The sequence below is a fragment of the Sciurus carolinensis genome, chromosome 3, assembly GCF_902686445.1.
Source record: "Sciurus carolinensis chromosome 3, mSciCar1.2, whole genome shotgun sequence".
Taxonomy (NCBI): domain Eukaryota; kingdom Metazoa; phylum Chordata; class Mammalia; order Rodentia; family Sciuridae; genus Sciurus; species Sciurus carolinensis.
Genome location: NC_062215.1, coordinates 162,131,084 through 162,158,069, shown reverse-complemented (window position 1 = coordinate 162,158,069; position 26,986 = coordinate 162,131,084). Strand labels below are relative to the sequence as shown.

Here is a 26,986-nt window from a genome sequence, read left to right as displayed (position 1 = left end):
TTTGATATGAAAAGTGTAACTAATTTTCCAAGCATCAGAAACAGTCATAGCACTTAGTCCTTCCTTGCAAAGAGCCCACCCACCTCCCGTTCCCTGCCACAGGGCCCCCGACAGCCCAACTTAGAGCAGCTCTGGCTTTGTTTCACATAGAACAAAATCATAAGAAGCAGTCATATCATAAAGTCCTTGCAGAAGCTGAAACTGCAAGTACAGGGGATTAAATTTACATTTAATAAGAAATCCATCTGCTCTTCAGATATCATCTGCTAGCCCATTTTGGAACAGAAAGCAATTAGCTTTCTATGCACACAGAAGAAGATGTGTCCCCATCTTCTTCATCATGTATGTGAGAACTTTATAAGCTTCTACTTATAACTATCAAAACTTAATAGACAATCTTTAAATATGCAAGAATTTCATAAATAAGTCTTGAACTTAAAAAAAATTGCAAAAACCCTTTTAATTTGTTGTTTTATAAACCTAATTCTGTTTTGTGCAATGTGATAACCAAGTCCAATAGCATCTGTGTGGTAAGGGAAAGATGAATCCAAGAAAATATATCAAACATCTTACCTCAAGTAACATGCTGACTTTAATAGCCTACTTTAAAGTCAAGAGGAGGTCAAGTTAATTGCAAAGGAGAAGAGAAATAAAGTCAAAGACTTTGTCCATATGCTGCAGAATATAAAGGTATGAAGAATTTTCTCACAGAGAAATCATCAGTGTAGGGTAAAAGCAGCCATCAAGAAATGGTTGAATTGGGTGTAATGGCCCACACCTGTAATCCTGGCAGCTCCAGAGACTGAGGCAAGTTCAAAGCCAGCCTCATCAATTTAGCAAGGCCCTAAGCAACTGAGTGAGACCCTGTTTCTAAATAAAATATAAAAAAGGGTTGTGGATGTGGCTCAGTGATTGAGTGCCCATGGGTTTAATCCCCGGTACCAAAAAAAAAAGGGTTGAATGAAATTAGTTACTAAGAAGTTAATAACTATGATCTAGTATTCCCTTTCTTAAAAAGTATTTAAATTGACAAATGAATATTATATATGTATCATGTACAACATGATGTTTTCAAATATGTATACACTGTACAATGGCCATATCAAGCTAATTTTTTGTGGTAAGACAGTTAAAATGTACTCTCTCAGTGATTTTTCAAGACTAGTATTTCTAAATGTGTTTCCTTCCTTCCTTCCTTCCTTCCTCCCTCCCTCCCTTCCTTTCTTTTTTTTTTTTTTTTTTTTTTTTTTGTGTGTGTGTGTGTGGTTCAAAGCCCCAGCCTTCAGACAATGATGCTTACAGAGGAGGATATCTTAAAAATAAAGCAAAGGAAAATAAGGCAAAAGCTGGCTTCCACAACAGTATTTCAGTAACAAATCTCCTCTTACAGGTAGGCAAAATAAAAAAATAATCATCACTGCCATACATATGCAACTTAAAACTTGCATTATTTGACATTGTTTCCATTCACTACTGACCTTTTCCCTCTGAGAAGTAGAGAACAGATGAATAGAAGATAGAAGAATGGGAAGAGGAAACAAAGGCTATCTTTTATAGCTCTTTCCTTAAAGGTAGAAGAAAAAAACAAACACACAAAGCCTTCATGGCAAAAATGGAAGAAAAACGCACAAACTAAGGAAGAAGGAAATTCTGCTGGGGGTTGAGTATTTAGGAAAAAAAGGTTATTGGAATGGGAATAAACTCAGTGGTGGAGCATTTGCCTAGCTGTTTGTGGCCAGGGTTCAGTTCCCAGTACCACGAAAAAAAAAAAGTCAGAGCAAGTTATTCAGCTATTTCAATTAACTTTTGCCGGTTGTTCCCAGCAGACAGGGTACTTTTGGAAATCTGAAGACAAAAGATTTGGATTGCAATCTCAGTTTTGCCGCTAATGAGCCCCAGAGTCTCATACTTTCTTGAAGGTGTTCATGGTGGATTATTGTTTGTTTATCTAGTTTAATAAGTTGTTATATTGGTTGAACTTTAGCTGACTCCTCAGGAAAACACTGGTTAAAAGAACCATTAATATATCAATTATCCCCTTCCAACAATATTCATTAACTTACAAAATAATATTAAGATGCATTATATGTACAAAGCACTGCACTAAATTCTGAGGAAATATGAGGCTAAATTAAATGGAAGAGTTTCTTAAATCCTATATGGAAGGTAGGGTAAAGAGGCATGTACACCAATTTCTCAGTACCAGGCATATAAAAACAGCTGCAAAAATAAGCAAAAAGTAGTGAAACTTTAATATGGTTAACAGTCCCAAGTCATGTAATAGCATTATTAGAAATTTTTTATATATTGCATTCATATGAAATGTGAAAGGAAAATGACTCTCATCCCCAAATTATCTGTGAGGACACCAAGTCCTGTAAGGTAAAAATCATCCATACAAAATTATAACATGCATCCAAATGTCAACAACTGCTACATTTGGATGATGTGACCACAGTAATTTGTTCCTTCTCCTTTTCTTGCTTTCATAAATATACAGTTTTATAATTCATTTAGGTAGCCAAACATTTGCTGAATATTTGCTATGTGTCAGTCACTAAGCTAAACTCAAAACCCGAGGTATACAAAAATTAATACATAATAACACTTTTGAGAAATTTAACAAATAAAAAAGATAAATGTGTTAACAATGATAATATTGTGATAAGCAATATATCCCTTAAAATAGCAAGCACTTGCACTGGGCTACAGCATAAAGCACAAGCTGGGAAGTAGAGATGGGGCTAGAAAATAGGTAAATTACAGACATAAAAAATGTGAGGAGGGGCTAGGACTGTAGCTCAGCACCCCTGGGTCCAATTTCCATATTGCATGGGAAAAAAAAAGAAAAGTTCAAGAGTCACACCATTAAAAAATTTTAAGCAGGAATGATGTGATCATATATTTGTGTTTAAAAAAAAAAAAAAAAAAACCCTCAGGTTGGCTGACAGCCCTAGGTAGCTTCAGGATGGGAGCTTCAGCAAGACTTGGTCCTATTCTCCACCTCTGGGCAGGAGAGAGGGGCTGAAGCTTAGGCTGATAACTAGTGGCCACTGAATTAATCAGTTATGCCTATTAATAAAGTCTCCACAAAAGCTCAAAAGGATTAGGTTCAGACAGCTTCTGGAGAGTGAACACAGGAAGGTTCCTAGAGGGTGGCAGGCCCAGAGGGCATGGAAACTCTGTATCCCTTTACATGCCTTCTCCTATGCATGCCATCATCCAAACCCTTTGTATTATCTTTTACCATAAACTGGTAAGTGTTGGGGAAAAAAAAAAAAAAACTCAGGTAGCAAAATGGCTTGGAAAGGGATGAGGCTGGCAGAAGAAAAATCAGTTAAGAAGCTATCTTAGTGAAGCAGGCTAAAATGAGAAGGCATCCATAAAAGTAATGCCAGTGGATGGAGCTATTAAGAGCTAACATCATACACTAGTCACTGTGGTAAGCACATTTAAATTATCTCAGTTAAACTTTGCAATAACCCCATGAGTTAGCTATTATCATTGTCCTTTTTTAGAAGAGCAAATGAAGGCTCATGAAAGGCAGGTATTTGTTACTGCCACTTGACAGAGACCAACTTGCCAATTTCAACTGCTATTAAGGGGAAATGCTTGGGTTTAGATCTGAATCTATCTGATTCCAAAATCAATGCCATTAGCCACTATACTAATCTGAAGTGAAAGGAGTGGTTTTGAAGCAAATTTCATATAGCTTGATAAACCAATTAGATATGGAAAGGTAAAGAAAAGAACGATTTCCAGAAAATAAGGCGTCACTCACTGAAATAGAGAATAAGAGCAAGAAGAGAGGTTTGAAAGGAGCACCAAAGGAGAAAGATGATGACATAATTTCTGGATATAATGAACTTCAGGTAAGGATAGATGTTTAAGTTATGCAATGGACAGGATGAAAATCAAGGCTGCAGAGAGATATCTAGTAGTTTTCAAAGCCCTGTCTGTGAAACAAAAAAAGTTCTTGGGACACGCACACTAAGGTAAAATGGAATTGCAGCTAAGAGTGCAAGCTCTGAAACCCTGCATTTAAATCCTTATTCCAACACTTACCAACTGGAATCTTGAGCAAGTTTCTTATCTTTAATAGTTGCCTCAATTTCAAGATGGTGTCAATAAAATACCTAGATCAATACATGCTAGCTATTCTCTGAAGATAAATCCTACAGAATATCAACATTTTAGGTTTGTGAGGAAAGAAGGACAGCCACTGAAGAATATGAAAGGGAGTTGTCAAAGATTAGGAAGAAAATCCAGAAAAGCTGAAATTAAAGAAAATATGTGAGTTTCAAGAGGGAAAGAATAACTGACAATGTCAAATGCTAAAAAGAAAAAGTTCTGAAAGAAGAACTTCAAAGCTGAAGGGAACTGAGCAGTGTGTGTCTTCTGGAAGGCCAGTTTCAGAGAGGTAGAGGGGGCAGAGGAAAATGAAACCTGAGAACAGCAGCAATGCAGACTCTTCTAATAAGCCTGGCTTGTGGAAGGAAAGATAATAATTAGATTAGTAATTAGTAACAGGTAGTAATTAGAGGGAAGAGGTTGGGGGTACTTTTTTATTTTTAGATGAGGAGGGAAAGGAGCTAGGAGACAGGGAGATGCAGAAAATATAGAAAGGGAGTTGTTGTTAGTAGACTAAAGTACCAGATCAGACAAGAGAGCGCGCAGGGCACAGGTGAAGGGATGAACTTTAGACTGGACCAGTACCCAATTCCACTGAGACAGGAAAGAAGAAAGTAAAGGTAGATGCAAACCAGGTATGTTTTTAGATAAGGTTAGCTGGAAAATTGAGGGGTTCTCACCTAAGCCTGTATTTTCTCTATAAAATCTTCGCTAATATCATCTCCATGTTGTCACTATTGCTAATATGCTAGGCACATAATTTAGGGTTTTCAAAAGCATTTACTCACAAACACTTATTATGTGCTAGGTACTGTGTTGGGTTCCAGATGAACAGCAAACATTACTCAACTAACTTCCATAACAACTCCATGAAACAAATATTCCTGTTTAAATTTATTTAAAAAAAATATATAAGTATTTATTTTTTTGGCACTGGGGATTAAACTGAGGGGCATTTTACCATTACATTTACTACATTCTCTAGTACTTATTTTTATTTTGAGACAGGATCTTGATAAGTTGCTGAGGTTGGCCTCGAACTTGCAATGCTCCTGCCTCAAGCTTCCTGAGTAGCTGGAATTACAGGTATGCGCCACTACACCTGGCGAGATAGATATTCCTATTATCCTTGTTTTGCCCATGAGGAAACTGAGGCTTACAGAACATAAGAAACCTGTACCTATGGTCACACTGCAGAGCAAGGGGGACAACCCACACTGGCTGACTCTGGAGTCTGAAATCATTAATCAGGCAAGGATGACTGCTGCCAGTATATGGAGGAATCTTTGGGGACTTGAAAAAAGCAGAAAACTTTTTAGACTATCTGCAAAGGGACAAAAAGAAACTGAGATCACCTATCTATTAGTTGCACAAGGAGGATTAGCTCTTCAGAAGTCCTAATTTTGCTATTTTAATTTTGATGGTGTACACCAACATTAAGGAAAGAAATGCTTTTATGACTTGGGTAATATTTAGTACACTGTGGGACTGGGGTGTCAAATAAACCTCTTTCTCCCCTTGAAATGAAAAAACTACTTTTAATACTAGGTATTCACTACATACAAGATGAACAGCACACTTTCTCTGATAATGAAAACATTATTAGTGTTTTTTCATTGATAATGATAGTATTATTGTTTGGGCTCTGGCTATTACTTTTCCTTCAAATAACCTGAAGTATTTTAACATCTGTTATTTCATAGTTATGAGATCTCTTGAGATAAGGTCATTTTTAGATGGAGAAAGTCTCAAAGATAAAACTATTTAACTAAAATCAGATCAAGAATGACAAAGCTGGGGAAGAAACTAGTGACTTTCAGTTCAGGACTACAAAACTTCCTGAACCAACATTTGCCACTCCCCAATCTCAAACCCAGACATCTTCTCTGGAAATGTGTTCCCTATAATGGTGAGTATACAGAAAAACACAGCTCAGTGTTGGCAATATTTTCCCCCTCAAGAAAACCACCTCTAAAGCTGACTAGAGTCTAGTCATAAAAACAGAGTTTTAAGAACCCTGCAGAAGGGACTGAATCATTCTTCTTGAATACAGGAGGGACATGATAAATATTTGCTAAATGCATTATTTCTGCAGTTCTTAAGAACTAAGACTTCTGAGGAGAAAGGGCAGAGAACAGGTGTGTAAATAGGCCTGCAAGAGTAAGATAATTCCCAGGCCCCAGGCAGGTGACTTGGCTGCATCGCAAACTACTATGGGAGCAAAGAACAAGAAGCCCAGCCCAGCACAGCTTCCAGAAGAGTGAGTAAGAGGACGGGGGCTGAAGGTGGAATCACAGCAGGGACCAAATCACAGAACAACAGCCTTCTGGGTCTCCGTGGTGCATTTTTTAACCAGCTAATTTACATTCTAATCAAAGGAGGAGGAGAAAATGGCCCATTTCTTTCCCACAACACCAGAAGGTAATCACGATCATGAACTGGAGCTTTAATACACACAGAGAGAATAGCCCTGTGATTGCAGTGAGACAGAGCACGGTGTCATGGGAAGAAAAGGCCACAGACTTTTATTGAACTGTTCTCATCTACTAACCCAGAGGCATGCAGAGAGATGAGGAGAACAGAAGAAAAGTGGATTTTTAGGCACTCTTCCTGTATAGAAGGCATGACAGACTAAGAGCTATGAATCTCTCCAGGATGTGTTAGGAATGCTCATGATAGAATCTATGGATGATATAATTTTTTCCCCTCCCAATTCTAACACAGCTTGGGGTATTAACCTCTGGAAAGTCACAAAAAAATTCAAAGTTCCCTATTCAACTTAGACAGTAATTCACTAAATCAATGATTTATAGAAACCAGAGAAGGTTTCTGGAAATCACTCAATACGCCTCAACTCGGGTATTTATAAATAATAAGCTTTGCTTTTTCAGTGAAGATACAGCTGTGGGAAGGAAATCAAAGAAAAATGAAAAGAGCGCCATGGTGTAAAGCCAAATCTCAAAATGCAGCATAAAAAAATGAATAGATTATTCTTGTTTGAGAAAAAAATCACCAACAACTAGTTGATTGAAGCCTGGTGAAATCAAGATTTATATATCCAAATGATTCTGGATAATAAAGAATAATTTCTTCTAGTTTTTGTTTGAATGGAAATTAATAGAAAGATTCTGAACAGAATCTAGTAAGGAAAAAAACTTAATAGCCACTTGTAAGCTTGACTGAAGGATCATGTGAAAAGCATTCTGCAATCCTAACCTACAAATATCTCCCTAACAGCATGAACAAGTAAGTATATCCTGCCATATTCACAAAATCGCTAAAGAAGGTTAGATTTTTCATTACATTTCTCACTTTTCCTCCAAAAATTGCACTGACACCTAACCCCCCACGAAAGAACCTCATCCTTCAACCCACTCCTCTCATCACCAGTTCCTCACTTCAAAAAGGGTAAAATTTAGTCTTAGGTATTAAAAGACTTTGCTTATCCTTCCTTTGTACAATCACCAAGAATCTGATGGTGATGCAAATGTCAACAACCCAGAAGGTAGTTCAAAACCCAAGTGAGCAGCCAGGATAAAATATGACTACAATGGATCAATGAGAAACCAGTATTTCAACGTAAGAGTCCAGCATCAGGCTTCTTTCTCCCACCTTCTCAAATCCCAATCCCCAAGAGTCCCTGTGACTATCACTAACCTTAAATGCAACCATACCAGGTACTTACTTGTCTTGGAAAATGTCCTGAGCAGTTACTTGGTCCTTTTTCTTGATGGCTTCAGTCAGAGGGAAAAGGGTCTTTATTTTAGAGAGAGGAATCTGACATTTTGCTGTCACTTCAGTGGGGGGATCTAGCATATTCAAAATATGCTGCTGAATTGGGGGCAGAGGCTCTTGGGGATGTAAAGCTCTGTGCAGCAGACACTGTTGGGGAAAGAGAACACAAGTGGAGAGTTCGTAAATGGTTTCTTTCTATTTTCCAGTTAGGGATATTTCATCTTTGGTTTGGGAGGGACATGTGATTCATATCAGGTGTGAGACAATAAAGAAGGTCAGTCCCTAACCACCGTTGTTAATAGCACATTGCACATGTCTAAAACCCACTGTGGAAACAGGCCCATACCTAGCAGCAGTTCTTCTGTAGACCTCCTAGAAAGGAGTCTCATCTTATAAAAAGACGCTGTCACTTTTTAAAGACTTGGGGAAAGAGATTCTGACTATCTGGGATTACGACCTTCTCATTTTCAGTCTCTAGCACCACCCTTGCTCATACCATGCTTATGCCTTCACTGGCTCTTGGAGTTAATGTGTGGTGGGTGAAACAGGTGGTTGAAGTGGAGTTGCCCAGCTCGGTTCCAGGAGGAAGGCTGGGAGCGACAGAGGGCACCGAGTTGCTGCAGACCTCCCAGCGGAGTGGAGTGTGAACGCATCTCTGCCAGTCTGTCTACCTCTCTTCCTGGTCCTCACTGTCACCACTCTAGCCCAGACACCAACATCCCTCCCCAAGCCCACTACCATCACCTTCTAACTGGTCACCTGGATTCTGCTTCCACTGTTCTCTCAAAGCTAATGTCAACTGAAAATGAATTCCTTACCACACCCCAGAAGCCCTACACGACCGCAGCACCAGCCCATCTCCCCAGTCTTGTCACCTACCAACTCTCACTCACAACGCAGCAAGGCTGGGCTCTTCAAGTTTCCCTCATGCCAAGTTTGTTCCTGACTTTGGGTCCTGGGCTTAATACTCCTGTCTCTTCTGCCTCCCCTGAGAGCCATGGCTGTTTTTTTTTAGGTACTAGGTATTAAACTTAGGGGTGTTCTACCACTGAGCCACATGCCCATCCCAGTTTTAATTTATTCTGAGACAGGGTCTTGCTAAGTTGCCCAGGCTGACCTCCAACTTTCAGTCCTCCCGCCTCAGCCTTCTGAGTTGCTGGATTATGCTACAACCTCCGATTAGGGTTGGCCCTTTTTCTTTAATCATTCTAGTCTTGAGCATGCGCAAGTATTATCTCCTAAGAGACTTTCCCTGATGCTGTATATGAAGTAGCCCCTGTATCCCCTTCCTACCACCTAGTCACATTCTATCACCTTCCCTATTTTATATTTTTTTATAATATTTATGATCTAATATCACCTTATCATTTGTTTTGGTTCACTTGCTTATTGCCTAGACCTCTACCCTGAAAGTAGAGACTGAGTCTGATTTACTGCTGAATTCCAAGACAAACATCATGCCTGGCATATAATCAGCACCTGACAGATACTGAATAAGGAAAGAAGTACTCTTTTCCAGGGCTTCTGTTGTTGATGGAGTTTGGACAAGGTTCAAGGGACAAGGTGGTTTCCAGTACTCACGTGAGTGGAACTGGATGGAATCGTCATTTCCAACTAATCACCGCCATGCTGCCTGCAGCTGACTATGCCAGGCCTTGGAGGCACCCATGTCTGCCCAGAGAGGTAAGCTCTCTAGAGTGGGCAGGAAGGCAATGAAATATTATTAAGAAAAAGAAGAAAATAAAGAATTCATTTGATATTTTCTTGATATAGCGAATTCCCAAATTAGGTTAGAGAATAAACCTCTAATTTCTTCTAGGGTCTTGCACATGCTAGGCAAGTGCTCTACCACTGAGCCACGTCCCCTCTTAAAGAACTTACATATTGTAATTTTGAAGGAAAAAAAACCCGGGGAGCTGAACAGCTTCTGCAATTTCAAACTATTTCATATCATAAGTATACTATTTATACTATCCCATGAACTATTTTCCTATAATGAAAAAGGCATAAGCTAAAAGTTTCCATTCTAAAAAATAAAAGGTAACTTAGGTTTAATAGTGAACATCATCCAAGAGTCAATGTCCTGCAAATTCAGAAAACCCTCAGGTAGGAATTAAGTACCAGTTTCCTCTATAAACTCCAAGTGTTGTTTCTGCCCCCTTTCAATATACCAACCATAACTCTTCCTTCTCTATAGTATATTCATTCATTTCAGAGTTTGACTTCTGTTTTCTGCTTTCCTAGCTGACTTTCCCTTGAGCATTATCTTACCTTTTTTAGTCTAAAACAAAAGGCAAAACCAAAATGACTTCAAGCCCTCTGAATCTAATGTAACCTTGTGCATAATACTTAATTCACAGTTCTCACCCAAGTCATTTAAAATATCTCAGCTTAGAAAGTCCTAAAGATGTAAGCAGTAGTTGGGCATGGTGGTGCATGCCTGTAATCCCAAAGGCTTGGGAGGCTGAGGCACTTGAGTTCAAAGCCAGCCTCAGCAACTTAAGGAGGCCCCAAGCAACTCAGCAAGACCCTGTCTCTAAATAAAATGCAACAAGGGACTGGGGATGTGAATCAGTGGTTGAGTGCCCTGGGTTCAATCCCCAGTACAAAAAAAAAAAAAGTTGTAAGCAGAAATCAAACATTCAACCTACCCAGGAGCAGCGGTGCACACCTGTAATCCCAGCAACTCAGGAGGCTGAGGCAGGAGGCTCTTGAGTTCAAAGCCAGCCTCAGTAAAAGTGAGGTGCTAAGCAACTTAGTGAGACCCTGTCTCTAAATAAAACACAAAGTAGGGCTGGGGATGTAGCTCAGTGGATGAGTGCCCCTGAGTACAATCCTCGGTACCAAAAAAAAAAAAAAAAATCAACCCAGCAGACTTCCTGAAGATTCTGTGATATCCAATTGGCTTGTTTTGGAAAGGAACTAGAACAGTCAGCCAGTGGAAAACACACCAGAATTTCAGTATAAATTTCAGGCAGTCCTATCAAACAGTATTTTCAACCACAAGTCAATAAGAAGGGATCTACAAAACATGTTCTGAAGCAACAACTTCTCACTCATATTTTCTTAAGTTCACACTTCAGATAAATAAAGCTAAGTGGGATACATATAAAATCATTTAAGCAAGAAATTCCAATTTGTTTAAAGAAAAATGAGATTAAAGAAAGACACATGCTTTAGTAGCTATAAAGCTGAGATCCCAATCCTTGACCTACATATTGCTTTAAGTAACTGTTACTCCTCAATGTGATTTTTTACCATTAGAAAAAGATTTGGGGGAAAATTTACAGACTGTAATGGCTAATTCAAAGGGCATTAACATATTGATTTTTAGCAACACTATTATCAATTACTTAAAAGGTAGTTTTAACTGTACTCTTAAGATACATTTTTTAGCGTTTTATTCCAAAACTACAGTTACTCTCTTGCCAACAGATTGATTATTAATCTCTCCCTTCTACCAGCTCATTCACCCTCAACTCTAAATACTTAAAAAGGAAAAGGGGTTCCCTGTCCTACTGCAGCTTACTGGGTCCTTTCCCTTCACCAGGAAAGTGGTTATCTCCAGGCATTGTAACTTATTGACTGACACTGGGTCCTGAATTCATCAAAGACTTACCTACCAGCCCCTGAAGGCCCTCTGCTAAGCTCACTTTTGCTCACCATTGTGCAACATCTGCCTTGGGATTCTTTCTGTCTGGACACTCTTCTCTTACATGCCTTTCAAGATGACTGTGGTTGGGGTGAGGCCGGAGCACCTGGTTCTGTTTAGTAACAGCTCTTCTTTCTGTGTCTGCTACCAACCGCTCCCTCCAGGGTTGGAGTGGTACTCGGCTCTTCCCCACTCACCCTGCTCTCACAGGGCCTCTCATGCACTTCTACCTAAATAAAGAAGACTCTTAAATCTATATATTTAGACCGACTTTTCTGGGCTCTACACATCTATTTCCTATTTCCAACTTTCCTCTGAATGTCTACACTGGTATAGTCAACAGATTACTCAAATTTAACATTTGTGAAAAAAAAAAATGACCTTTTCCATCTGCTCTTTCTGTATGCTTTATCACAATTAATGGTGACATCATCCTTTTAGTCACCCCGGCTAGGACTGTTAACATCAATTTCTTTTTCTTGCCAACCGCCATCCAATCCCTCAAATCCTATCTCTTCTACCTGCTACGTGCCTTCAAACTCAATTCCTCCCTCCAGTCTCTGCATCACTGCTTTAACTCAAGCCTCAAGCAGGTCACTAGGTTTCTCAGCCAGTCTCCAGTCCATCTCCTATGGCACCACCAGGGCTATTTTTAAAAAAACGTGTTCCCTACATGCTGACAAAATCCTTTAATGATCACTCACTGCCACGAAATCCAAACTGCTGAGCGAGGCGCACAAGGCTCTCACAATCTCCCTACTTGCCTTCGCCACCACCTTCCCCATCATTTTCCCTTAGAGAAATGGAATCGTCTGCAAATCCTTAAACACACAGCACGTCTTCATACTGCCATGCTTTTGTATATGCAACTTGTTTTGCATCGCATGCCCTTGTTACATCATGCACCCCACCTTTTACCTTCAGAACTCTGTCCAAATGTTATTTCCTCAGAGAACCCTCTTTTCCCTCTTATTCCTGTGGTCTTTTCCCATCATTGTTTTAACTACTGGCTTTATTATTTCTCTACTCCTCTCTCCTCTAAAGGAGTCCTTGAAGTAGTGAGCCTATGTTATCTTTAGCTCATGCTTCATTGTTAGTAAATATTTGTTTCTGGAAAAAAAAAGTAAATTCAATTTATACATCCTTAGTGAAGATAAAGAATCTGTATTCTTTATATAGATGGGTCATATTAAACTCTCCCCCACAAAAGAAAGCAAAGTTGATTATGCTGTAAAAAACAAAGCTACCAGTGCTCACAGCTTTGAAAGATAAATCTGTCTGCATTTATGACTTGTATCCATTTTTTAGTCCAAAAAATTTATTGAACATAAATAGAGCCTACCCTAGGTAAATCTAGCAAGTAACAGAAGTTTCTCTTGTTTTGGAAAGTTTTCTCACTGCTCAGCTCCTTCCTTGATTAGAAATGGCTTCAGGTCTAAGCAATGATGATTCCATACATCAAAACACCAATACAGTTTTCATCAGTTATAACACTTAGAATACTAAAGGATTCACTGAGGCAGGCCTTTACATGTTAAACTTCATATTTCTAATTTCAGAACAAAATATTCTTTTTTACTACCTAAAGGAATTCCAAACATCAAAACAAAACAAAAACAAAAACCACAGGCAGTTTCTCGCATGCAGAGGATCCCTTGATTCAAAACATGCCCCAGTTATCTAGAATACAAGTAACAATAAATGTTGGCAAGAATATGTAGAAAAAGGTACACTTATACATTGCTGATGGGACTGCAAATTAGTGCAACCACTCTGGAAAGCAGTATGGAGATTCCTCAGAAAAGCTAAAATGGAACCTCCCTTTGACTCAGTTATCCCACTCCTTGGCATATACCCAAAGGACTTAAAATCAACATATTATAGTGATGTGACCATATCAATGTTTATAGCAGCTCAATTCACAACAGCTAACTAAGCTACGGAACCAATCTAGGTGCCCTTTGTCAGACGAATGGATAAAGAAAATGTGATGTGTACACACACACACACACACACACACACACACACACACACAAAATGGAATAGTACTCAGTCATAAAAAAGAATGAAATTATGGCATTTGCCAGTGAATGTATGGAACTGGAGACAATAATGCTAAGTGAAATAAGCCAATTCCAGAGAACCAAAGGTCATGTGTTTTCTCTGATATGTGGATGCTAACACACGATAAGGGGGGAGATAGAAGTTCACTGCATTAGACAAAGGGGAATGAAGGGAAGGGAGGAGAAACAGAAATAGGAAAGATAGCAGAATGAATTGTACATAACTTTCCTATGTTTGTATATTAATACACGACAAGTATAATTCCACATCATGTACGACCACAATAATGGGAAGTTATACTCCATATGTATAATATGTCAAAATACATTCTACCATTATGTATAACTAAAAGGAATTTTTAAAAAATATATAGGCCCCAGTACGGACTTCGGTTAGTTAAGGATGTTTTGTGAAATGAATCAAAATGAACAGTCCACGGGCTCTCCATCACACACTCACCTCACCCAGGAGCAGACCTTCCATCCCTCTGTGGGGAAGAGCTTGCTTCAAAAGTTGCCTGTGATGTTCTTCTGTTCTCAGGGAGTCAGAGAAACTTACATCCTATTGCCATCAACTTCATATGGGACTAGAATATTCCATCCTCCCTTTCCCACTCCCCTTCCACAGCATAAATCAGGAAAATGTTATACTTTCATTAAATAGAGGAAATGAGGTCCTCAGTGGACAGACATTTATTTGGGACTGGCCAATGACCATACCTTTTCACTTAGCTATCTTTGCATTTACTACAAATACAACTGGATCATCCTTCTTCTCTCACCTGAAATAATCTCTGAAATTCAGGATTTGGGATCTTGGTGGTTGGAAACAAGTCTTCAATAGTGTCTTCCTCCTTGTCTTTCTTTACCAAGCTCATGGAGTCAATTAAAGCATCAACAGCACTTAACTGTGCCTCTTAAAACAAGAATAAACAGAGAAGCAGAAAGAAAAAAGGATTATTCTCATTATTCTCCACTAAAACAAATGCTTTTTATTTTATAAGTACAGCAATGCTGGCAGGTTATACAATCCTGGCTCTGCCAAAAATATTCTCTATGTATGCAAGTACTTAACCTGTGTCTTGTTTTTTTAATCTGTGAAAAGAGCTATTTAGAGTAGTTGACCTCTTAGGTCCTTTTCAGCTCCTCCATTTGATGAACCTTTGACAATGGAATATCATATCAAAAACAAAAATGTCTATTCCAGAAAAATGCACGACAGCCATAGAAAAAACCTGACTTCTCCATGGAGATTTGAACAAAATATTCAGCATTCATTGAGCTATTTGAAAAGAAAAGTATTCTGGGCTTTTAAAAAGAAAAGTAAGAATCTACAATCCCCCCACCTTTTTTTCCCTAGAAGGCTAGTTTTAAAAAAACGGGCTTAATAAAAAGTAGATTCTTCTTTTATGCTTTTCCAGGGCTTTCTCTTGCATTTCATATGAATGAGATTTTTCTTTGTTTTTTAATATAAAATAGCAGGAGATCTTAGACAAACTGTATAATAATGTAACCAGTATTAGGGAAAAAGTGTTCCAGTGCTTCGTTTGTCATAAAGGTAGCACAGAGGTAAGATGAAGAGGTTATATACAAAACTATTCAAGAAAGAAAATACGGAAAAATAGAAAAATATAAAATTGTTTCTGAATCTTAAGCCAGAGGAAATGAAAGGTAAAGACTGCACTAAAGTCAATTGTGAATGTATGCTGAGGAAAGGGAGTGAAAAAGAGAGGAAGGAATACTCTAGTCCCGGATGAAGTTGAGGACAGAAGGACACAGGTTTCTCCCACTCCCTCGGAACTGAAGAACATCACAGGCAGCTTTTGAAGCAAACTCTTCCCCACAGAGGGATGGAAGCCCACTCCTGGGTAGGGTGAGTGTGTGATGGAGAGAACATGTATTGTTTATTTTGATTAATTTTCTTAAATTAGTAGTTAACAAAAGAGAAAGACATTAAAAAGAAAAAGAAAACCCCTATGGTACTGAAGCATAAGCTTTCTAAAACTGTAACTTTTATCAGAGTCTAGAACCTTCACAGGAAGATACCATTAGACCACAGTGAGCTGATTCTTCTGTTAGAATCAGTTCCTTCTGCACATACACAGACCCATGTACATGTTTTACCCCACTCTATTCAAACTCTAAAGTTCTATGACAGCAGAAATATGACAGCCTTTTCATGTCTTTTCTAATACCCAACAGAAAGCAAGTAAGTGCTTCTCAAAGAAAAAAACAAAAACAAAAAACAAAAAACTACCAAGTCAACAAGAATGGCATAGTCCAAAACAATGTGAATGAAAAGCAACTCTTTCCCAAATGCTTCTGTTCTGCTGATTCACAGCAGTTCAGCTGTAGAAGTAAAGTACTGTTTTGGGATTCATAGTCATTAGGCAAAAGGTAAAAAGTACCTATGCCTAAGGTCTCTCCAAAGTACCTTATGCTTCTATTCTTTACCTTTTTAGATATTCATTTGTACAGCCACAATAAAATAAAAGAGCACACAGGTAGTATTGTGGCACATTTCTTTCCTGTTTTTGAACTTTTCAGAGGAGGTTTCAGGCAAAAGGCACAGCTATCACCAACTTAATTCATGCAGCATCCTATACCAACTAGAGAAATAGACTAAACATCTTTAAGAATCCATTTTTCCACAGGAGAGAATGTAAACAGAAATATGTTAAAACACAGAAAACAGATCAACAGATCTAAAGATTTCTGATTTTTGAGATTCTGAATGATTTGTCTATAAAATCATTTTTAAATAAAGTTCTTTTTAAAAAAGTATTCTACTCATTTAAAGTTTGGAATGTTCAACAGGTACAGACAGATGATGACAGTGACAACTTCTATATATTTGGGTCCGTGCCTGCCTCCACCATGATGTAGGGGACTCAACTCTAGAAGGAAGATAAAGATCTCAGACCCAGAGACCCATATGCTTCTTGGCCTTTTCACAGCACACTGCTCCCAAAACAACCCCTTCATCCTACACTGACATAGATAAAAAATTAACTTGAAGAATAAAACATCTACCATAATTTGTTGTTCTTTTAGGTATGCTCTCTCATTCTGTCCCCTGCTATATTTTATTACAGTTGTCTTAAATGGTGAGCTCTCTGGAAGACTGGACCTGTGGCCCTGAGACTCACTCTGTGGAGCATCCTAACAAGTGCAGCGAGGCCAAATAACAGACTTTCTCAATGAGCTCCAAGTAACTCTTAGAAGCTGGAAGTAAGTAACAATGAGACTTAACCTTACTACAAACTACAAAAGAAGGGCAAAGAGAAAAGCTAATCTCCCACATTGTCATGTGAACTTCCAAGTTTCCTCATGCACGTAGGAAATGGGGTGATACTGCACACCAATTCATTGCAGCTGGGGCAAAGCTGCTCACAATCAGAGAACTGACATTCAGCACCAACAAGCTCCTCCCTAGACACATGCTCCTCCCTAGACACATGCTCAGAGTCAGAAGGGGGAACTAGATAGTGTTTAGAAAGTTTAGGGCAAAACTATTCCTACTACCAGAAAAACAGGTGGTGAGTATATGAACAGAACCAAGCAATTCCATCCTATGAAATCTTAACACCAACCAATGACTGCAGTCACGTGATTGCCCAAGGACAATCTGGGCAATTAGAACCCTCAGTGAAGTAAATGGAAATAAACTCACCCGTGGGAGTAAATTTCTTATTATTTTTTAAGGATGAAAACATGTATTGCCGCAAGTCTTCCATGAAAGGCAGCTGCACGTACACTAAGCACTAATGAGAAAGGGGACAAAAGCAGAAACAAATTAATGGAAAAATCTAAAAATGGTCCCAAATGTTGTGAAAGTGGCACAATAGAAATATTTCAGAAATTAGACAGCTCAAATCTGGCACATGAAAAACTAATGTATTTTGATTTGTGCTACTGACTATTCGCAACTGTAAAGAGTATGAAAAATATTAAAATAAAAGAAATGCTTAAAAACAAGACTACTAAATGAAAACTGTAAAATGCATAACGAAGTAAAAAAAAAAATGGGAAAAGGCAGGGTGCCTGGAAGGCTGACCTGCAAGTCAAGATATTTGCTTTCGCTTTATAGTTCTGCCAAGTGGGAAAAGAACCCAAAATAAACTTTACAAGAATCACAACAAAAATCACATCCTCAACCTTTGTTCATAATCCCTGTTTGTTAAAGTGGAGGTATTTCTCTTTCCATTTGATCCTGTAAAGTCAAAAAGGACAAGAACTGAGAGAAAAGATCAGTTAACCCTTACTGATTTAATAAAAAGCTTCTTAAATACTTTTATAAGTCTTGTTGTTTCCTTACAACTGAAAGTTTGGTTCACAGACTAGCAGTATCAACATTACTCGAAAGTTTTTAAGAAATGCAGGATCTGGGCCCCACTCCAGACCTAGAGATTATTATCTGAATTTTAACAAGATCCCCAAATGATTCCCATACATATTTACAGTTGAGAAGCACTGTGTAGCGTAAAGGAATGGGTTGTGGGGAGAATAGAAAAGATCTGTGGGTTTTACCTCATAGGCATCCTTGATATAAGGGAAAGCCACACCAACTTGAGGATTAGCTCTTCTGTCATAAACATATCGAACTACAGCCACCATGTCTAATTCATCCAAGGCATGAACCAAGGAGGAAAGTGCAACTGCTGCTGCCTTTTAAGAAAGATGCATGTATTAACACAAATCCAATATGTGAAAACTTTCACAAAAAAACTAAATATTTACAAGCGTATCATCCACTTTCTTCCTATTTATTTATCTATTTTTTTAAGTGCCCCATAGCTATATCTCCTAGAGATACAGCTCAGAGGCAGACTGTCTGCTTAGCATGCACACAGTCCTTGGGTTTGATCCCCAGCACCACTAAATAGACAGATAGATAATTAAATAACAGCCCTTTTACCCACCTCAAGGCCAAACTGTACACTTTAGCATACCTCTTCTGGGACTTTACTAACTAAACCCTTTATCACTTCGATCTTCTTTCTCCTCTGAATTCACACACTGAATAAATTCAAGTCTTAGCCCTTCTAAACAAGGTCTTTCTGTGTCCCTATCTCTCCATAAATTACTACTGTACCTTTCCTTCTCTTACCCTCAAAAGTTCATAAAATAATATTCTTCAGCCAAATCTAGCTACTTCCCTGGCTTCCTTACTGAAACCACAATCTGAAGTCACCCATGACCTCCTACTTGCCACAGCAGGTTGCTGACACAAGTATTTTCTGCCCACCCTACTTTCCCTGAACAATCTTCATTGACTTCAGAAGCAACAGTCTTCCCTGATTGTTCTCTGTGGGCCACTCCTCCCCAAGCTCTTCTCTTCTCTTAACTGATTCTTCAGTTCTACTTTTAGTCTTTTTCTCTTCCTCCCATTCTAAATTTCTATTTGGGGATTATTTCAGCCAGTCCCATGAATTAAAGAATCAAAAATTTGTACAAACAGTTTTTAAATTCTCCTAAGATTCAGACTTAAGATTGCTACCAGTTGATAGATAACTCATATGGTAGCCAATAATATATCTCCAAGTACCTGAAACTTTCCATGACCAAAACTACACTTATCCTTCCCCCTTCTTTTCCCATATTTTCTATATTCATTAATGCCACCACCCACTCAAACTACAGCCCCAGAGTCTTTGCTAATGCCACCCTTCCCATCCCTCAACTTAATTCTACCTGTACGCTGTCTCTCAAATTTGTCCTTGCCTCCCCAGTTCACAGAGTTGATTATATAACTCCCTTCTACAAAAACCTCCAATGGTTCCTCTGTTCCATCCTTACTGAGCTGACCAGTGATCAGGAGCATGTACTTTCCCTCCCCTGTAGCTTTGCTCATGCAATTTTCTCCTGGCTAGAATGCTCCCTCTAAATTTCTACTCTCTAGTTGAGCCTATTTTCCCTGCTCGAAAAATTGACACCCTCTCTATTTCAGATCTGCTTGACTCAGTTCCCTCCCTCTCTCAAACTCCCCAAGCACTCTGTACTTTTCTCAGTATCATAGCTAACCTGATTCAAGTTAGCTATGTATATTCCCATATCCTCCACTAAAAACCTATGCCATCGAAATACTCTACAGATTTCATAAGATGCATTTCCTTTTCAGTTCAATTCAAAGAATATTTACTTAGTGTCTATTGTTTGTTAGAAATTGTCCTAGGCCCTGTAAGAAAACAAAGATGAGACCATGATTTCACTGAGCTAATACATTCTTTACTAGCAGAAATAATGTGCCAAATATAGGACAGGTATGTTCTAATAAGTCCCATAAGAGAGGACCAGATAAGTAATAATAGTCTGAGGAAGGGATTACTTCCAAGTTGTTTAGAAGTTTATATCTGTGTGTTTTTGACAGAACCAATTAAAATATTTAAAGTAAGGAAGGATGGGGTCATGAACAACTGCAACCTTGTAAGACAATGCTACACCTGTGTTTAACTCAACTGAAGCTCCATTCATTTCCTTTCCTTTCTCTTCTACCACAACATAAATGAGCACACAAAAGTAGATTCTCTATGCAAAAAATTTGTTATATTATAAATATTGTATGCTAATGACCAGAGAAAATGCTTTTTTTTTAAAGGAGTTATTCACAGAATCATAGAATATTTGAGTAGAAAAATAACAGTATTCATCTGGTTTAACAGTCTATACCATGCACCCAATTGGTGATACTAAAGACTCTGCTTGGAAACTTATAGGGATGGAAGTCTGACCAACTCAAAACAAAACAATCCATTTGGAGACAGTAATCCTCACTGATAAAATAATTCTTCATCTGGAACAAAATCACCACCCACTGGTCACTGTGCACCTTTCTGGTGCCAAGCTCAGATTAATCCCTATTCCATAAGATTATCTTCTAGATGTCTGAAGAGCACTCTTATGTCTATCATGCCTCCTACTCCCCTATCTACCCCACACAAGTCTTCTCCACACAATGTTTACTGGAAGTGCTCATGCAACACAGTTTCCTTACTCCCCTGCTTATCTCATGAACTCCAATTAGACAATACCATTTTTTGACTACCACATCAAAAACACACCAAAAAGTAGTCCATCTGTTAGGTTTAGATGTGAGGTGCCCCGCAAAAGCTCACATCTAAGACAATGCAAGAAGGTTCAGAGGAGAAATGACTGGGTTGTGAAAGTCTTAACAAAAACCAGTGAATTAATCCCCTGATAGGGATTTACTGAGTGGTAACTGGAATGGTAGGGTGTGGCTGGAAGTGGGAACCGGGGCATGACTTTGGGTATATATTTGTATTTGGCAAGCGGACTATTTCTCTCTGCTTTCTGATCATAATGTGAGCCACTTTCCTCTGCCACACTCTCCCACCACAATGTTCAGCCTCACCTCAAGTTCCAAGGTATGCAACCCACCTTCTATGGACTAAGACCTCTGAAACCATGAGCCCCCCAAATAAACTTTTCCTCCTTTAAAACTGTTCTGGTCAGATCTTCTAGTCACAGCAGTGAAACAGTTGACTAAAACAGAAATTGGTACCAAGAGTGGGGTTTTTGTTCTAACTAACCTGACCACTGGTTCAGAAGGTTTTTGAGCTTTTTGGAATTAGTGAGAGGAATTTTGAGATGCTTAGTAATACCAGCTGCAAATGCTTCAAATTGTTGTAATTGGAGCTTAATGGCTGATTCTGTTGGGAGCTCAGAAGACCAGAATGCCAATAGTGAAGACAGGGTTCAAGAGGGTTTAGAGGAAAAGGAGGACATTATAGGTAAATGGACTAGAGGTCCTTTGTATTATGTTCTGACTGAGAAATTGTTTGCATTTTGCCTGTGTCCTGAGACTTTCTGTGAGGCTGATTTTAAAAGTGATGGACTTAGAGAAGAAATGTCTACGCAGTGCAGCATTCAGGCAGTGGCATGGATATTGCTGGCAACTTTTAGCCAGATTTATTGTGGTAATCAGGAGCAAAAAGCAGAGCAGAAAGATTTGAAAACTTGGACTTAAAAGCTGGGAATAAAACTGGAGCTAAGGAAGTTGCTGTTGCTAAAGACATTACCCCACTAAAGAAATGCTAAAGACTGCCTATAGACAATAAGAAAGATGACTTGAGGTCATCTCAGAAGTTGGCAAGACCACACCATCTCAGGCTCAAGGGAGCAAAAGTGAAAATTATATTGAGAAGAGACCAGTGGGGAATCCTTCTTGCACAAGGAGGTCTAGGAAATTTTTTCAATGTGTTCAGCCATCTAGACACTCAGAGGCTGCTGCAGCCAGGATCCCTGAAGGTTTGCCTACTGCTCAAGATGGCATCAACCATATGGTGCTGGTTCTGCAGGAATGTAGGATGCTGGAGTTAGGGGTTCATGGAGGCTTCCACTAAGATTTCAAAGGAAAGTCTGGGAGGCCAGGCAAAGTGAGCAGGGCTGGAGTCCCTGCAGGCACCCCCTGAGAAGGCAAAGCGTGGAGATTTGAGGAGGAAGCCAAAATGCCAGATTAAGAAATGCCAGTAACGTGGGACATCTTCTTAGTAAAGCTGCAGGAATTGAGCAGAGACAAGCCAACAGAAAGGCCACTTTGGCTTATAGTCAGCATTAGTCAGTGAAATATCTGACTAAAACACCATCCTTTGCCAATAGATCTGAAAATTTCTCTTCTTGAGTGACCCTGAAGTGATCTTACTATGTATAGTACAAAAATTAATTACAAAAAATGGAGTCACTCCTGTCACACACTGCAAAAATGCAGTGGAGAAAACATGGGAAGGAAGAGGAAACACTCAGGCAACTGATGCCTACTCCAGGAACTGTCTCACAGAATCATCTCAATTCAATGTGAGCCCAACTTTAAGACTATCTGTACTAAGCAACTGCTAAAAGAACTAATATAATTTTAAAACCAGTTTTATACAGTAACTGCCACAGCTAAATGAGCAGAGCTCACCAGCTCCCTCAAGCATGAAAGTGCCAATGAACTTTCTTTCCTAAAACTTGCACAGAGGACTCTCTGTGAAAAGAATAAAATGTTTGCAATAAGACCCCCATATTTTCTTTGGTTCTTTAAACACACCAGAGGCCACCAGGCCCGTGTATGTATGTCCTGCATCACAACCCTATTCTTCATTCCCAAATACAAGTTCCTTTATTGAAGATTTGTCTCTACATTTTTATTTGACAGTAGTAATTAGTTATCTAAATAAGGGCAGATTTGAACTACACATTTCACAAGGCTCTCCTTGGCTATCAAATCCAGATAATCAACCAACACATACATCTCAACACAGTTTAGTGACATGACATTCCTCACTACAAATGCAACATTTCTCCCAAAATGATTAGAATTTTCTTTGTGTAAAGGGACAAATGGGAGTTAAAACCTCAGCAGAAGTTAAAACACAAGTTGTGGTTTGACCAGACCGGTGAGATTTCTGAGAACTTGATTCAGAAGAAGCCAATGAACTAGAATTCTCAAATATGAAGATTCCCATGTCCACTGTGTTATAATGAATTCATTCAGGAATGAGTGGAAGCCACACATTTTCTTCTAATTTTAACTTGCTCATAGAATAACAGCATACCCATCTAAGAGATCAGCAACCAGCTACCTTTCAGAAGTGTGGATAATCAGAGGGCTTTACCTGTTATAACAACATCCTATCCCATCCCAAACAAACCTTCTACATTCAGTTTACTAATTTCAATTGCAAATACTTCAGGGACTTGAAAATTTGCTTCAACAGTCTTTTTTTTTGGTGGGAAGGATGCCAAGGAATGAACTCAGGGGCACTCAACCACTGAGCCACATCCCCAGCCTTATTTTGTATTTTATTTAGAGACAGGGTCTCACTCATTTGTTTAGTGCCTCACTTTTGCTGAGGCTGGTTTTAAACTCTCAATCTCCTGTCTCAGCCGCTGGGATTACAGGCATGCATCACTGTGCCCAGCTCAACAGTCTTAAGTAATTTCTGACTTGGTGGTCAGAAAGAAAATATTTACAAAGAGCAAAGGTGTGAATATAGGGTGCAAAAATCCTGGAAAGGTGGGAAAAGAGGAGGAAGAGGGAGGAGGAAAAGACTGATTTCCTCAATGATGGAAGTAGTCCAGTGAGTGACTGAAGTGCCTCTCCTGATGCCTATGCCAGCTCTATACGTTCAGTGTGTATGAAAATCAAAATGTCAGCCTGACCCCAACCCCCTTAATATTTGACCATGAAATTCCCACACCTAAATGCAGTCATTCAAAACATTTTTTTTAAATATGTACCTGGTCTCCAACTGTAGGACTATGTCCTCAGGCGTTTTGCTCATGCTAAGACAAACACATTTATCTTTTCTCCAGGTCAGTGAATCTTCCCAATGCTGTTGCAAGAACTAATGTCGTTTTAAACTTCAAAAGCCCCAGACGATTCACTTTCATCAAATGACAATTCAATTTTGTAGCACTAACTGAATGATCCACAGTCAACTCACCTCATCATCTTTTGCTGCAAAGACCTTTAGAACTTGATTTCCCATAAAGAATTTTCTCTGGACCTACAAGAGAAGAAAATAACTGAGAAGAAAATAACTGTTTTTGATTTAATATAAAATCGTAAATAGCCAAAATGCCACACAATTCTAAGAAATCCTATTCAATTTTTTTTAACTAGAAAACATTCACAACTATTAGAGATAACTTGTTACTTGAGGATCAATTCATCAACACAACAAACATCTGAGCACCTAGTGTGTGTACTGCATTGTTCTGGATACAATAAACACAACAGTGAACAAGACATAATCTTGTTCTTGAGGAGTTTAGAGACAAACATGAAATAAACTTTAATACAGCATTCCAGTCAAAGGTCCTATGATGTTATAAGAGCACACATGAAGGGCACCGAGTCTGGTCGTGAAGGTTAAGGGAAGGTTTATGCAAATGCTGACACCTAAGTCAAGACTTAATAGATAATGGGGCTGGGGAGATGGCTCAGTTGGTAGAGTGCTTGCCTTACAAGCACAAGGCCCTGGGTTCGATCCCCAGCACCGCAAAAAAAAAAAAAAAAAAAAAAAGACTTAATAGATAAAAAGGAATAATCCAGAGACACATCTGGGTACAAGGTCCTAGAAAGGGACAATAGTGTCAATCAAAATTCTGGAGTGACATAAAGCAAAGTACATTTGGACTAGTTTTGGAGCAGTGTAGCACCACAGTGTGAGGAGAAATGTAAAAAATCAGATTAAAGATTAACAACAATTAGATCATGAAGTCTCTTGGGAACAAAGTTATGTGGCTTGGAAATCATCCTAACTGTAGTGACAAAGCACTGATGAACTGCAAAGAGAACAAAGTGAAGAACAAATTAGCAAGGTGTATGGCTGAAGAAAGGGAAACTCGTGAAGCCAAAAGTAAGTACTTCATGTCCTCTCCCCGACTTCCACCCCCTGCTTTTAAATTCAGTTATGTTACCAGCAGCGTATTGAGGGGTCAAAGCAGTCCACCAATATTCAATTAGAAAATGAATAGTGAAGAGGTACTGGAATCATAACCACCTGCATCTATCTACCAAGATCAACCTCTCTCTGATCTATGTAATCTGGAGCCTGGAGCTTATTTATAACAACATGTCACATGCTTTATCAGGCACTGTTTCTCATGTTTTTTTCCTGCCCTTCCACTTCTAAAGTTGAGAAATTATTGGAGTACTTTCATCGTAACAGCAGCTCAAGAAGATGAGTATCAAAGTTATGGGGTCAGACCCTTATAATTCAAATGCCCCTAATCTCCACTTCCAGGAATAATCCTATACTTTTAGTCTGCTACATTCATATAGATTGGCCTGCCCTAATAATCTATAATAGTTCCTGATTTATCAAAGAACAGCTGATGATATCTCTTCCTAATGCACCTAAATGACTTTTCAAAGAACAGCCAGACATTTGGGGAAGTTTTGGATAAATTCTCATATAGGCATGCAGAACACTTGACAACATTAAGACAGACAAGCTGAAAAACCTCTTAAATTTTTAAAAATTGTTCACAATGAAAAGAACAAAATCAAAAAGAAGGCTGGGAATGTAGTTCTATGGTAAAGTGCTTGCCTAGCATGTGAGAGACCCTGGGTTCCATCCAAAGCACTGCAAAACAAAACAAAACAAAAACAAACAAATAAAACACACACACATCTCAAAACAAAATGAAAATTTATCATTAATTCAATTAAAAAATGTTAGTTTGTCAATATTCTAGTTTAAGGCAATATGGAATGATATGTGATTTTATTAATTTAAAGATAATCACTAGTCTGTAAAAAGATGCATGCTTATATTTTATCATAGTTACCATGTTCTTAACACCATGTCTTTTTGTTAAGATAATATATGAAATGATGTATCTAAACTAGACTAGTCAAAAGCTTTCATTCATTCATCTGGTGAGCAGATTTCCATTAAACAATAGCACAGGCTTTGGAGTTAGTCCAGTCCAAAACCCATCTCTACCATCTTTGAGCTGTGTGACTGGGTCAGATATTTAATAGCCTCAACTACCTAATCTATAAAATGCATGCCATGGCACCTACCTGAGAGGGTTAAAATAAGAATTAAATGAAAATTCACATAAGATGCTTATTAATACATTGACAAGAATATTATAATTATTCAATAAATGGAAGCTATTATAATTATCTTCATTGTACTTGTCTGGGACTTTACTTAAGATTAAGTTGATTTAGACTTTAAAAACAAAAAGGTGACTTAGAAAATACTTCATAATTTTAGAAATTAATTTTAAGTTAATAAAAGTCTTCTAAAATGGAAAGTATATTTTTTGTCCTGAACTATTTTTCCTTTGTTATTTAACTGAAAAAGGCCCAAAGGTCCTTTCTTCCAACCTGGCAAAGGTGATTTGAATATCTTGAGTACTGAATTATACTTGAAGGGTTTTCACAGGTCTTTTCTGCCTATCTGGACCTAGATTCACATCTTTTTTTTTTTTTTTTTTTTTTTTTTTTTTTTTTTTTTTTTTAGTTTTTTATAGTTTCTTTTTCTTATATATATGTTTTAGTTGTAGGTGGACACAATATCTAATAGACCAGTTTCTACACAATGGTCAAAATGAGGTTTCCATTCCATTGAAGACTCATAAGCATTGCTATCAATGCTCATCAGTTTTAAATTTACATGCTTTCTAAGTAAATAATTTCATTTTTAAGAAAGTCAGATTTAGTGTCTTGTTAGAAACTCTCAACTTCCCAAAAGTACTTATTCTTACCAATAAAATCTTATGAGTTTTGAATGCATACATATCAGTTTGGACAATCATGAAAACAATTCTCCTCAACCTCACTGAATTCTTCTAACACTGAAGTACATGGATGGAGACTATATGCCAGAGCAACATGAGGAAGTTCAAATTCAGAATACTGGAAGAGATTTATTTTCAACAG

The 26,986-nt window shown here is 38.3% G+C and overlaps 1 protein-coding gene and 1 non-coding gene across 3 annotated transcripts in view; one reads left to right on the top strand and one right to left on the bottom strand.

Moving 5' to 3' along the window:
• Nucleotides 1-26,986, bottom strand: part of Xrcc5 (X-ray repair cross complementing 5) — an 89,002-nt gene that overhangs the window by 40,205 nt on the left and 21,811 nt on the right. For both annotated transcript variants that reach the window (XM_047545802.1, XM_047545803.1), the window contains exons 10-14: nucleotides 24,030-24,092; nucleotides 18,112-18,249; nucleotides 17,255-17,345; nucleotides 14,364-14,497; nucleotides 7,817-8,013 (exon numbers count right to left, since the gene is read on the bottom strand). In XM_047545802.1, coding sequence (XP_047401758.1) covers nucleotides 7,817-8,013; nucleotides 14,364-14,497; nucleotides 17,255-17,345; nucleotides 18,112-18,249; nucleotides 24,030-24,092 — 623 coding nt within the window. The remainder of the gene's footprint in view (nucleotides 1-7,816; nucleotides 8,014-14,363; nucleotides 14,498-17,254; nucleotides 17,346-18,111; nucleotides 18,250-24,029; nucleotides 24,093-26,986) is intronic.
• Nucleotides 24,517-24,590, top strand: Trnav-uac (transfer RNA valine (anticodon UAC)). The gene has a single exon. It is a non-coding gene; the product is annotated as a tRNA-Val (tRNA).